Consider the following 14918-nt stretch of genomic DNA (forward strand, 5'->3'; position numbering starts at 1 on the left):
CTCCGATTCGCCCATTTCCGGTTAAGCTCAGAGCGCGCGGTGGGCGGGGCTAAGAAGACTTTGCTCCTTCAGATTTCTTTGGACTTCGCTTCCCAGAATTCCTGAGTGTTGGCCACGCTGGCTGAGGCTTCTGGGAGTTGAAGTCCAAAACCCCTGGAGCACCCAAGATCGGGAAGCGGGGCAAGGTCTTGAAGATCTGTAGCAGGAAGCGGGGCAAGTACATGCAAGGAAGAGTGGGGAGACTCACCCTGCCTGATAAAGGAATGTTAAGCTGAGAAAGCCACCCGAGTCTTTGGTGTGAGAAAGAGATAGGAGAGGCTTAAATGGCCCTATTGCATTGCACTGTTGTCGCGCTGTTGTTCCGCTTTAACTGCCATGGTATGGAATAATGGGATTTGTAGTTTGATGGGGCCCTCTTGAACACAGAAGGCTAAAGAGAAGGCAAAGCTACAATATAAATAAAGTGTTGTTATTATTATTAATTCTCATGATTTCATGGTAGTACTGAACCATGGTGGTTAAAGTGGTATCAAACTGCATTAACTCTGCAGTGTAGATAGACACTTAAGTAAATACATTCGTTTTCCCCTCATATGCCCTTGATGACAATGGTCTGTTCTAAAGGCTCTCTTCATAATGTATTTGTGGAAATAACAAAATAAACATAGGGTTGCTGTGAGTTTTCCGGGCATTTTCCAGAAGCATTCTCTCCTGACCTTTCTCCTATATCTATGGCAGGCATTCTCAGAGGTTGTGAGGTATATTGGAAACTAAGCAAGGGAGGTTTATACGTCTGTGGAATGGCCCTGGTGGGAGAAAGAACTCTTCTCTGTTTGAGGCAAGTGTGAATGTTGCAATTAACCACCTTAATAGCATTTCAAATTTATTTATCGTGTCATCAGCAACCATACCATTATATTACATTTCTAACAGAGGAAAACAAACACACAGATTTTAAAAAAACCCACAGATTTTGCAAACTTGGTAGTTGGTTAAATGTCCTTTGACCAGTATCTGTCCACTTGGAGTGCCTCTGGTGTTGCCGCAAGAAGGTCCTCCATCGTGCATGTGGCAGGGCTCAGGTTGCATTGCAGCAAGTGGTCAGTGGTTTGCTCCTCTCCGCACTCGCATCCCGTGGATTCCACTTTGTAGCCCCATTTCTGAAGGTTGGCTCTGCATCTCGTGGTGCCAGAGCGCAGTCTGTTCAGCGCCTTCCAAGTTGCCCAGTCCTCTGTGTGCCAGGGGGGAGTCTCTCATCTGGTATCACCCATGGATTGAGGTGCTGGGTTTGGGCCTACCACTTTTGGACTCTCGCTTGCTGAGGTGTTCCAGCGAGTGTCTCTGTAGATCTAAGAAAATTATGTCTTGATTTAAGTCGTTGACGTGCTGGCTGATACCCAAACAGGGGATGAGCTGGAGATGTCACTGCCTTGGTCCTTTCACTATTGGCTGCTACTTCCCAGCGGATGTCAGGTGGTGCAATGCCGGCTAAGCAGTGTAATTTCTCCAGTGGTGTGGGACGCAGACACCCTGTGATAATGCGGCATGTCTCATTAAGAGCCACATCTACTGTTTTAGTGTGGTGAGATGTGTTCCACACTGGGCATGCATACTCAGCAGCAGAGTAGCATAGCGCAAGGGCAGATGTCTTCACTGTGTCTGGTTGTGATCCCCAGGTTGTGCCAGTCAGCTTTCGTATGATGTTGTTTCTAGCGCCCACTTTTTGCTTGATGTTCAGGCAGTGCTTCTTGTAGGTCAGAGCACGTCCAAAGTGACTCCCAGGTATTTGGGTGTGCTGCAATGCTCCAGTGGGATTCCTTCCCAGGTAATCCTTAGAGCTCGGGATGCTTGTCTGTTCTTAAGGTGAAAGGCACATGTCTGTGTTTTAGATGGATTGGGGATCAGCTGGTTTTCCCTGTAATAGGCAGTAAGAGCACCTAGAGCTTCGGAGAGCTTCTTTTCAACCATTTCAAAGCTCCCTGCTTGAGTGGTAATGGCACGATCATCAGCATAGATGAAACTCTCTGTCCCTTCTGGCAGTGGCTGGTCATTTGTGTAGATGTTGAACATGGATGGAGCAAACGTTTCAAAGCCTTGCAGCTTCAATGTTTGGCTGCTTCCTGCCTGGGGGAATCCTTTGTTGGGGGGTGTTAGCTGCCCTTGTTTGTTTCATGTCTGGAATTCCCCTGTTTTCAGAGTTTTGTTCTTTACTTTATAATTATATCATTTTTAAAAACATGGAAAAGTTTATTAAACTGCAAAAACTTTGTCTTTGCAGGATATCCTGCAGCACATTTTGCTCTAGTTTTTCAATGCATAATAATAATAATAATAATACACTTTATTTGTATTCTGTCCTTCTCCCCTAGGGGACTCAGAGCGGATTACAGCATATATAGGCAAACATACAATGCCTTTACAATCAAATACAATGAGACACACAAACACAAAGACAGAGGCTTCTCCTTTCATTTTTCCGGTTTCAGAAGGCAGTACTCATCTCTGGGGAGGTGCTTTTCTCAATTTTCAGGCCATGGAGCCTGCGTTGTCACCTCCTGGTTGTGTAGCCAGCAAGAGTCTCTTTGCTTTTTCCCACCGAAGCAGTCCCTATTTACTCAAATTTCCATGTTTTCGAACTGCTAGGTTGTCAGGAGCCAGAGCTGACAAACGAGAGCTCACCCGTCTCATAGATTCGAACTACCAACTTTCAGATCAGCAGTTCAGCAGCACAAGGGTTTAACCCATTGTGCCGCCGTGGCTCCTTGAATATCTCAAGTCTCAACCAATTCAATATAGCTTGTGGCAGCCACAAAAACAAAGTTACTAGAGTATAACTACTTTCAAAGAAAGCACTACATAATTAAGTAGAAAATAACACTTTCAGACCAGGAATAGAACATTTTTTCTAATTTTGTTACATAGTGTTATTGCAAGTGAACTCTTCTGCTTTACTAGAACTGGTAAGTTATCTATAAAACAATGTGTTAGTAAAGATATACGTGAAGCATGTTTGTTTGTTTGTACCTTAAAGGCTCCTACATGGCTTGATGGATCAGGACCAGACTTGGTAGTAACATTATTCAACATAAAATATTAAAGGGATTTTAACTAAAACAAAACAAACAAAAAACAAAACCCCACCCCTACCACTTTTCCGATACACTCTTCTTTTTCAAAACAACCTACATTGGCAGCCCGTGAGCCTGATGCTGCAATGCTCAGGTGCAGCCATAAGGGGATGGTACATTGATGGAAAAGATACTTAAGAGGGAGAGATGACAAATGGTAGAGGGTTGTAGCATCTGCAGGGAAATATTGTAGAAGTCTCCTATATTAAATATATTTCTATATTAAAGAAAAATAACATTCTGAGCCTTCTAAAGAAGAGCTGTTAAGAAAAACTGCAGGTTTTTTTTTGTAAGGAAAGTACAATAAAGGCATATAAGATCCTGTCTGATGTTGGAAGATAAGTAGAAAAATAGCATCATAGAACCATAGAGTTGGAAGAGACCTCAAAGGCCATCCAGTCCAACTCCCTGCCAAGAAGCAGGAAAACTGCATTCAAAGCACTCCTGGCAGATGACCATCCAGCCTCTGTTTAAAAGCCTCCAAAGAAGGAGCCTCCACCACACTCTGGGACAGAGAGTTCCACTGCTGAACAGTTAGGAAGTTCTTCCTAATGTTCAGGTGGAATCTCCTTTACTGTCTTGGATGAAACCACCAATATAGGCTATATTTCAAATTACCTCTGAATATTTCTTGCCTAAAAAGCTTTGCCAAAAAGTTGTTGCCAAAAATGTATGGGATTGCCATCAATCAAAGGCATATACACAGTAAATATATAGCAGAGTGATATCACTATTTACAATCTGTCTGCCCAAAAACTGTCCGCGTCTCCCTGTGGCTTGAGGTGGGATACAACATCATTAAAACAAGAGATAAAACACTATTAAAAACATACAACAAGATACACAGAGTTAAAATATAAGTTAAAATCCACTGATAAAATGATGAATTACACTATGTAACATGATTTTTGTTCTTGGGTTATACATATCATTTCCTAATTGGTTCTATCATAATACCACAGAAAATGTTTATTAAACTGCATAAACGTTGTGTTTGCGTGACAACCTGCAGCACATTTTGCTATAGTTTTTCGGTGAATATCTCACAGAGTATCAACCAAATCAACATAGTTTGTGGCAAACACAAAAGCGAAGTTTCCGGAATATAACAACTACTTCCAAAGTAAGTACCACACAATTTAACAGGAAATAACATTTTCAAACTAGAAACATAAAAGTGTTCTAATTTTGTTTCATAGTGTTATCTGCTATGTTTCCACCACGTGAACTCAAATTGAACTTGTTTCTCAGACAGGTATTACCAACATAGGGTTTTCTGATATTATGTTTGGAGTCAAAACCTTCCTGGCAGAGTGTTTTCAGCTGGCTGCTGCACAGTTTAAAGTGCCAGACAAGCATTGCTCTAAGTGGGCAAAGAAAAGCATTGCTTGCATTCAGAGCTATAGAACTGGCCAAAGGAACACAGAGAGGAAAGCATCAAGCTCTTATCAAGCTCAGGTTTGTACCAAAGATGGAGGAAACTGCCTTGCAAAAATCTGCCTGTTTTTAATGGTGGTTGGAGTTCATGCTTATGTGCCTTGTGTGCCTATTCAATTTTGATAGCTTTTAGAAGGAAGCTATGACACTTCTCACACAAGGATGGTAAAACATTAAAAACATCTGTGCATCCCCTGGGCAACGTCCTTACAGATGACCAATTCTGTTGCACTAGAAGTAACTTGCAGTTTTGCAAGTCGCTTCTGACACACAAAAAAAAATCCCCAAGTCAGTGGGGAAATGACCTTGTTTGAACTCCTACCCACAGAACCATGCAGTCTCCATGGGCAGGGAGTGCCAAAGTTCAAGAAGGGTTTTTAAGGTCTGCCTCAAAAGTCGCTGACAGTTTGCATCTCACATGTAGTAAGTCATTTGATTCACCCTGGAAGCGGGAATCATATGTGGGCATTAAAAGGTCACATCTCTAGAAAAAATACAGATATTTAGGAGTTGCTGTGTCCTTGCATTTCCAGCAATCAAAGGCCCCAAATACTGACCTTTTAATGCAGTTCAAAGCTAGCTTCAAGGGTGGGGGAAGCCTTTAATGCTTATCAGTGCTCTGTGGTTTGTGTAATCACCATCTGGGACTCAAATTGGTTCTTGAATGTCTTGTAATCATCTGCACTTTCTTCAATACTGGTTTGAAACTTCATTAAATGGTCAGTGTAGATGTGGCCAAAGATAGACTGAAAGAAAAGTGTCCCCAAAGGTACTTGCTACTAAAGCACTCTTAGGAATAAGCTATAAACCAGAGCAGTCCTTTGACAGAATTAGCTGCGATATCACTAGGCTGCTGTATCACACAATATGGGGACAGATGCAAAATCGTTGTTGATGCATGACTTCAAATGGTTTCCGACTTATGGTGAATCTAAAGTGAACCTATAACAGGGTTTTCTTGGCAAGATTTGTTCAGAGGGTGGTTTGCCATTGCCTTCCTCTGAGGCTGAGAGAATGTGACTTGCCCAAAGTGACCCAGAGGGTTTCCAGGCTGAGCAGGACTTGAACCTTCTCCAGAGTCACAGTCCAGTGCTTAAAGCACAGCATGGCACCAGCTCTCTTATCTCATTACAAATACCGGAAAACTAAGCAGACTAGCTCCAGTTCAGTTCTAATTTCAGCTTGTATGCAAGACCCAGGCAGGTTCTACACTGCCATATAATCTAGTATCTGTGGCACAGTGGGTTAGACCCTTGTGCCAGCAGGACTGCTGATCGAAAGGTCAGTGGTTCAAATCCAGGGAGCATGGTGAGTTCCTGTCTGTCAGCTCCAGCTTCTCATGTGGGGACATGAGAGAAGCCTTCAATGGGATGGTAAAACATCTGGGCATCCCCTGGGCAACGTCCTTACAGACGGCCAATTCTCTCACACCAGAAACGACTTGCAATTTCTCAAGTTACTCCTGACACAAAAAGTATCTTATCCCAGATTATCTGATTTGAACTGGATTATATGAATCTGTTCAGTAACGCTCCAAAGTTAGTGTATGAGTGAACACCAAGCTCTACAGTCAGAGACACCAGCAGCCTTTCCCTTAGGAACCTTTGATACTGATTCGTGTAATTTAATATTTGTCACCATATCTTTCAGATCATGGGAGAAAAGGATCTTCCAGGTGTTCTTATCTTTGATATTGGAGGTGCATGTGGTGTATTGGAAAGTCACGTGGAGTTCCTCAAGAAACACTTCACTCTCATCACTATGAAGGAGTTTCAGGAAAACCGGAAAGAACTACGTGAAAAGATTAAGTCTGTGTTTGTATTTGAGCGCCAGCCTACCATTGACCGGGAGCTTCTGGAAAGCCTGCCCAACTTAAAGGTGGTTGGAAACTCAGGAGTAGGAGTGAATCATTTGGATTTAAAACTGATCTCTAGCTTTGGAGTAAAAGTAACCAACACTCCACATGCTGTTTCTGACTCAACGGCGGACATTGGCATGGCATTAATGCTGGCATCTGCCAGAAGACTAGTAGAAGGTAAAATGCTTGTTTAATCCAACAAAGAAATGTTCCACTGTATCCAAAGTTATGAGTGATAAGCGAGACTCCGAGGAACATAATCTGCACTTTCATTTACACATCCCTTCCCAAATCAACTCCTCAGTCTGTTGTAGTTAATAAGATTTTATACTAGGTCTTTGTGCAAAGCCTCATAGCCAGAAGTGAGGATATTTGTGAATAAGAAGAACTGGCCTTTCCCATCAAAATAGTGTTTCTCAACCTTTCTAATGCCACAACCCCTTAATGCAGTTCCTCATGTTCTGGTAACCCCCAACCATAAAATTATTTTCGTTGCTACTTCACAATTGTAATTTTGCTACTATCATGAATCGTGTAAATATCTGATACGCAGGATGTATTTTCATTCACTGGACCAAATTTAGCACAAATACCTGATACGCCCAAATTTGAATACTGGTGACGCTGGGGGTGGGGTGGGGGGTTCATTTTGTCATTTGGGAGTTGTAGTTGCTGGGATTTATAGTTCACCTACAAGCAAAGAGCATTCTGAACTCCACCAACGATGGAATTGAACCAAACTTGACACACAGAACTCCCATAACCAACAGAAAATACGGGACGGATTTGGTGGGCTTGAGTTTTGGAGTTGTAGTTCACCTATATCCAGAGAGCACTGTGGAATCAAACAATGATTGATCTGGACCAAACTTGACATAGATATGCAATATGCCCAAATGTGTACACTGGTGGAGTTTGAGGAAAATATCCATCTAGTTTTGAACTCTAGTTAGTTTCAAGTCTTCAAAGTCTTTTGCAGATGGTTTTCAAGTCCTTTAATCTTAAACACAGATCTCCAGATGTTGTTCTAAAACCATGGTTCCCAACTTTTTTTGACCAGGAACTGCTTGACCAGGGTCCACTTTGACCAGGGACCACTCTCAAGCATTAGTACCAAAAGTGTTATGAATCAGTTTTTGGTCAACTTTAGATTTGGTTTGGTTATTTGGGTGCTGATTCAGAAAATTGCATTGGCTAGACCACATCAGCTCTAGTTTCTGATACAGAACATAAGCCATCCAGTAGTTGCCATCTGCTCACCCACAGAAAACCATATTTAATAATTTATCATGTCAGAAGCAACCAGACAGTTGTATTACATTTTTAACAAAACAAACAAACAAACAGACAAAACACAAAGTTTACAAGCTTGGTAGTTGATTAAATGTCCTTTGACCAGTATCTGGCCACTTGGAGTGCCTCTGGTGTTGCCGCAATTTAGAGCTGAAGTGATAGTAGTAATCTTAGGTGGGTAGTCATCCTCTCCCCTCTCAACATCCCTGTTGCCTCAGCGTTTCGCGAGACCAGGCACTCTTGTTGCCGCGTGGTTTCAAGGCAACGGTGTAGTAATGGTGAGGCTGTGGACCATATTTTCGTTTTTGCAGACCACTGGTGGTCCATGGATCAGGGCTTGGGAACCACTGTTCTAAAATCACCAGAATCCCCGATCATTGGTTGTGCTAGCTGAGGCTGTATCTACACTGCCATATAATCCATATTATCAAAGTAATACAGATTGTATGTTTTGAAGTGGGTTATATGAGTCTACACTGCCATACAATCCAGTTCAAAGCAAATTATCTGGATTTTGTATATCAGTGTAGAAGGAACCTGAGTATTCTGTGTGCTCAAATCAACTTTATTTTGGGACCTGTAGTCCTAACTAGATATATCACTTAATACCATCTACTACACATAGACAAATGTCCATTGGACTACCGATCTATATTCTTGTTTGCTCACTGTATGAATACAGAATATAAATGTGTACTGTACAATGGAGAATATTTTAAACTTCATGTCTACACTGTTTCTCTAACTGAAAAGGGATAATTTAGTTCACACTGTTTTATGGCTTTTTAAATAGGTCATTCCATTGCAACATCTCCAGATACCACACATTTTGCTGTGGACTGGCTAGGAGTAGAAGTCACCCGAGCGACCCTTGGCATCATTGGGATGGGAAGCATTGGATATAAAGTGGCAAAGAGAGCAAAAGCTTTCCACATGAACATTCTCTATCACAACAGGAATCGTAGGTAAAGGTGTGCTGGGGATGTTACTGTTGTGTGACTTGTCGGTGTTCTTCGATATTAGGATTTATACTTCCAACTCAGTCAGAAGCAGCTTCTTGAAACTACATATCTGTATGCCATGTTAAAATATGTTAATCTGCATGTGATCGTAGAGGCTGACTGGTAATAAGAGACAGGAACACGGTAAAATATAAAAATGTTAATCCTTGAAGACATGACCTATTGCCATGTCCAAATCAGAAAAGTCAGTGTAATGTGATTCTTCCTGCTGAAATTTGTAAATTGAAATGGAAAGAAATACTAATTTTATTTTTCAGTAAGCTCTACAAATCACAAATGGAGCCCCCGGTGGCGCAGGACTGAAGATCGACAGGTCGCAGGTTCAAATTTGGGGAGAGGCGGATGAGCTCCCTCTGTCAGCTCTAGCTCCCCAAGCAGGGACATGAGAGAAGCCTCCCACAAGGATGATAAAAACATCAAATCATCCGGGCATCCCCTGGGCAACGTCCTTGCAGACGGCCAATTCTCTCACACCAGAAGCGACTTGCAGTTTTGGAAGTCGCTCCTGACACGACAAAAAAAAAATCACAAACAAACAAAACCGCTCTTCAGTATTAAAATATAAACCAGGGCTTCTTTGACTTTGTCATGACTCTATGTCTATTAACCATTGTTTAACAGATATACTTGCTTGCAACATAAAAAATGTAAAAATTGAGGGGCAGAACAACTTGTTTGTAACACAGGCATGGACAAACTAAGTCCCGGGGGCCAGAAGCAGCCCTTCTTATTTTCCCTGTCCTCTCAGCATAAGGACACGGTGGCCTGTCACATCCTTACTTAGAAAGGATGGGGGAGGAAGGCACGCAGCAGCGGAGAGGCTTATGGAGTGCTCTCAGCCACAGCATCTCTCCTCCTCTCGACATAAGGACAGTGTGAGCAGCCCCATCCTTATGCCAAAGGATGGCCCAAGGAAGGCACGGAGTGACTGAGAGCCCTCTGGAGTACTCTTAGCCATTGCCTGTGTCACCTTCCTCTCGGCATTATGCTGGGAGATTGGGGGAGCACGAAGATCTGGGGAGGAGGATCAAGGAGGAGGATCGGGCTATTCACCGCATATCTCATTTTCCTCCCGGCGTAAAAATGGGGTGAGCAGCCCCATCCTTACGCCAGGAGGGAAATCTGAGGACAATCCGGGCCCTGCCCTGCCCCGCCCTCTCCCAACCTCACCCTCTCACAGGCCCTCTCCCTCCCAGCTCCATCTCACCCAGTGTGTGTCTCCCTCCCGACCCGGTTTTCTTGGTCGGGCCCACAATGCGACTCCAAGACAAAAACGTTTTCCCATGCCTGTTGTAACAACAAAGATGTAATCTAGATTTTTGGCTGTTTCTGGAGAAGGTGTTTTCAAGGAACAAAAACAGTGAGTGGCAATACTCTTTATCTTCAGAACTAGTAGTCAACACAAGTCATGGGAAACATAAAAAGATATTTTATACTAGAATATATTCCTCAATGCCTTTGTTTTGGGAAAAATACTACTTTAAAATGCTCTGTGGGCTAGATGAGGGTTTAAACCAGGGGTCCTCAAACTTTTTAAACAGAGGGCCAGGTCACAGTCCCTCAAACTGTTGGAGGGCCGCATTATAATTTGAAGGGGAAAAAAACATGAATGAATTCCTATGCACACTACACATATCTTATTTGTAGTGCAAAAAAAAACATCTAAAAATTATACAATAATTAAAATGAAGAACGATTCCAACAAATATAAACTTATTAGTATTTCAATGGAAAGTGTGTGCCTGCTTTTGGCTGATGAGACAGGATTGTTGTTATTGTTGTGTGCTTTTAAGTCATTTCAGACTTAGGTTGATCCTGAGCGAGGGCCGGGTAAATGATGTTGGAGGGCCATATCCTGCCCTTGGGCCTTAGTTTGAGGGCCCCTGGTTTATACATTGCTTCTGTGACCTTTGTGTGGCTCATGGGCCATGTTTGCATTAAAATGTAGAAATTGTTTCCTTTTGTAAGCAATGCATTCTTTAACATCCTTTGCCAATTTTGAAAGGTAGAAAATTTGTAGAACTTGGAACAACACAGCTGTCCTGTATGCAGTACTGATCAACTTTCTGGACTGAAACATTGATTCCCACAGGAAAAGAATCCACAAAGAGCTCCTATCCCTGCCTTAAAACAGTTCTAGCACTGAGCAGCACTAGTATACGTTGTTATTCTCACATGTATTCCTTCTAGAAAAGAGGAAGAAGAACAAGAAGTTGGTGCAACTTACTGTAAAAATATGGAAGACTTGCTCCAGCATTCTGACTTTGTGATGCTGATTGTGAATTTGACACCAGAGACTCAGAAGCTCATTGGCAAAAGGCAGCTTGAGCTGATGAAACCCACAGCTACTCTTATCAACATCTGCAGAGGTAGGGCATGTGTTTGCCCAGATGTTCACTTTTGTTCTTTTGATGGTTGCAACTATCAAACTTTCCCCAAAATGTAGCACTATAATTGCATTCCTTAAAAAGTCAGTGTTATAGGAAACCATGCACTAAAAATAACAGGGCAAATGAGGGAAATATGGTTAGGTGCAGATATCAAAAATATTGCTGATAGCTAAGATGTTGTTTGCCACAAATGTTAATGAATGCATTTTAATTATAAGCACAAATGGTCACTGTTACCGTTCAGAAGCATGAGTGTAAGTATTCATGCTAGAGGTGGGCAAAATTTGGTCCTTCCAAATCTCTGGAGCCCCACCAAAAAGTCGAGAACCCTGATATCTTTTTACAGCTAAATGCTTGTCATGCCTTAGCACAGACAAGCTTTGGATTACTGTCGCAGTCAAATGCTTTTGGAAATGCTTCCTATCCTTCTTCTCACTTACTTCTCTCCCATCATAAAATATTATCCCTCAAAAATGCCCCATCACCACCTTCCATCCACCTCACTTCCCCGCACTCTTATGTGGGGAAATATTTATCTGTCTTTCTTTGCATAATAATCACCACTGCATAATAGTTGCACCCCACTTTTGGAGAAGGCAAAAATGGAGTTTGGTCATTCCCTGCATAATAGTTGCATCCTTAATTAACTTGCCCAAGTGAGGGAACTAGGGGTGTGACTGCCATTTTGGCGCTGCCGTGAAACCAAGAATCTGCTCCCAAATGGGGATTAATCCAAACAGCAAACAGTCCAAAACGTAACGGGTTTTTTCACCATGTAATAGTCACCATTGCATAATAGTCACACCTTCCCTTTTCCTCAAGGGGGAATTGTGAATATTAGCAATGAAATAGAGTAGTTACTAAGAGTGGTCTATGGCCTTATGTGCATTAGAAGTGAACCTTAGTGTATAGAGTACCTTATACTTTTGTGTGAATATGTATAGAATTCGAGTAAATATCTAATTTCTTCCCCCCCCCCCTTTTTTTTTCTTTGCTTTTTCTCTATTAGGAGCTGTAGTTGATCAAGATGCTTTGGTAGAAGCTCTCCAAAAAGGAACTATTAGAGCTGCAGCTCTGGATGTGACTTGCCCTGAACCACTGCCAAGGTAAAATAATACTGATTAAACAAAGAAAATATCTTCATTGATCCAGACATAATGCTGAAAACATGACAAATGCTCATGCTTCATCCTTTTTTCTTTTTTCTTTTTCTTTACCTGGTTCCTTAGTCAATATGAGTGGCTAATGTAACACCAATATAATAATATCTTATGGACTGGACATACATTGGCTGTTTTGAGACTCCGCATAAGCTGACTCACAAATGCGCACTGTGTTGGTGCATACTCTCAAATCCCTCTTTCATGCAGCGTGAATAGCTCAACATATCTCAAGGCTATGCTCTGTGGCTTTTGATATACAAAGCTAGCAACACCTTTCTCTCTAACTTGTTTCTCCATAATATGCCAGAGGAAGAAACCAGAGGAGACAGCCTATTGATGGCATGCTGGTCTGATTTTTTTTTTTTTCACACAACAAGCCAGAGAAATAACTCACGGGCTCATTGTTATGATGTCTGAAGATATTGATGAAATATGATTATGTAGTGTAGAGCTGCCAGTAGCGCAGTGGGTTAAAACGTGAGCTGCTAAACTTGTTAACTGAAAGATCGCAGGTTCGAATCCGGGGAGCAGCATGAGCTTCCGCTGTCAGCCCCAGCTTCTTTATTTTATTAAAATAAAATAAAATACCAATAGACACAATCAACATAGAAATGACAATGGGCGGGCCACATATTCCGAATAAAAACAATTAACAGACTATGATGAGATAAAATAGGAGCAGGAAGTTTAAATGGAACTAATAAAACACAGAGTTATGAGGCAAAACATCCTATTTGGAGGGCACGTACTCCATTAGCCAAAAACGTTGAGGGGGTATAAAAAATCATACTGAGCACCTACTCGCCAAAGGCACAGTGGAAAAGTCAGGTTTTGAGGTTTCCAGTAATAAATAAATACTTGAATGCACACAACAACAATTATAGCTGTACAACCTCCTTAATGGCATGGATCCTTCTCTTTTTTTTACTTTATAACTTATGCTTCCTCTTTTCCAACTACTTTCGCACACCAAAGCAATTAAAGTTATTCTGGCTCTGACAGGAGAATAATTATTCTGCTCTTCTTCTACTGCAGAAACCACTTGCTGTTGAAATTGAAGAATGCCATTATAACTCCTCACATTGGAACTGCGACTGTACAAGCCCTGCGCATGATGACTGAAGAAGCAGTAGAAAATATCCTGGCTGTTCTCAGTGACCTCCCCATTCCCAGTGAAGTGATCCATAAATGATTTCTGCAAGAACGTGAATAGTCAATGCCGGATCAGCAAAAGAATATTAACCTCTTAGTAACAAACAATGTAATATCATGGTTCTAAAGCAAATGGTTTTGATTTGTGTACTTTCCTATTGTGATCAATTTATGTATTCAATAAAATTTGTTTCAAGGTTTCTGAACATAATAAGTACATCTGTGAGTCCGTCATTTGTTCCTCTTTACAAACTGGATGTGTGAAGGTTGCTTGAAAAATGTGAAAAAGACTGAAAATGTAATCGTTCTCTTTAATTTTCAAAAGAACTAGCATACATTTCAACTGTTTCATTATATTCATCTTCAAATAATGTCAAACATGAGGTTGTGACTGAACACCACTGAGATTCTACTAGACCATTCTAGAGATTGGAAAATGTATTTGAACTCCAACTCCAATAACCCCATGTTGGTTTAGAGCAGTGGTTCCCAACCTTTTCTTGACCAGAGACCACTTGACTAGGGACCACTCTCCAACATTAGTACCAAAAAGATTACAAATCAATTTTTGGTCAACTTTAGATTTGATTTGGTTATTTGGGGTGCTGATTTAGAAAACTGCATTGGATAGACCACATCAGCTCTAGTTCCTCATACAGAACATATGCCACCCAGTAGTTACCATCCGCTCACCCACAGAAAACCATACGTAATTATCTAGAGCTGATGTGGTAGTAGTAATCTTTTGTGAGTAGTCAGCCTCTTCCCTCCTGACATCCCTGTTGCCTTGGCACTATGAAAGGGTTATGTGTCACTCTTGTTGCTGCCTGGTTTCAAGGCAACGGTTTAGTAATGGTGAGGCCGCGGACCATATTTTCGTTCTTGCAGACCACTGTTGGTCCATGGACCACAGATTGGGAACCACTGGTTTAGAAATTATGGAAGCTGCTGTCCAAAATGCTAACTTTTCCAAACTCTGGATAATTTACATACAGGATTAACCTGATGCCTCCTTTAGAAAATGTAAATCATGCTAAATGAATAATAGCTTTAAATCTACATACTTCTGGCTTTGCATATAATTCCAGTAACATAAGTAGAGTAAGTTCTTTTTAGTTGGGAAATCAGACAAACGTGGTAAGACTATGGGGACCCACATTTCAACAGCGGAAGATGGCAATATGAAGGATAGGGTGGACAGGGCCAAACCCAAGTAGGCTGAACTAGATGCAGATGATCTGGATTTTATATAGCAATGTAGGAGCCGTAGAGTCACCATAAGACAAAAGCAACTTGAAGGTACAGGACACAGCAACTTCCTAGCTTGGGTTTTAATAACTTTTGTTGGCCTTACAGCAGTTTGCCTGTTAATAGCTCCAACTAATTTTGACGTGACTTACTTATAGCATATACATTATTCCCATTTAAATTCAGTTAAGACAACTTAACTTTGTTTCCTCCACATTTGCCTTAGG

General features: G+C 41.5%; 1 protein-coding gene across 4 annotated transcripts; it reads left to right on the forward strand.

Moving 5' to 3' along the window:
* Positions 1 to 18: 18 nt before the first annotated feature.
* LOC132774657 (probable 2-ketogluconate reductase) lies at positions 19 to 13660 on the forward strand. 4 transcript variants are annotated; one of them, XM_067467484.1, is made up of 7 exons: positions 19 to 378; positions 4380 to 4586; positions 6216 to 6600; positions 8510 to 8681; positions 10929 to 11107; positions 12138 to 12234; positions 13327 to 13660. In XM_067467484.1, exons 1-7 carry the CDS (start codon positions 376 to 378, stop codon positions 13481 to 13483), a joined length of 1200 nt encoding a protein of 399 aa, XP_067323585.1. In that variant the 5' UTR covers positions 19 to 375; the 3' UTR covers positions 13484 to 13660. The 4 variants fall into 4 exon arrangements, with proteins under 4 accessions (XP_067323585.1, XP_060630915.2, XP_060630916.2 ...); XM_060774932.2 differs by having other exon boundaries at positions 19 to 213; positions 4384 to 4586; XM_067467485.1 differs by lacking the exon at positions 19 to 378 and adding an exon at positions 2337 to 2960.
* The last annotated feature ends 1258 nt before the right edge of the window (positions 13661 to 14918 follow it).

This window comes from Anolis sagrei, chromosome 4 (genome assembly GCF_037176765.1).
Source record: "Anolis sagrei isolate rAnoSag1 chromosome 4, rAnoSag1.mat, whole genome shotgun sequence".
Classification (NCBI taxonomy): Eukaryota; Metazoa; Chordata; class Lepidosauria; order Squamata; family Dactyloidae; genus Anolis; species Anolis sagrei.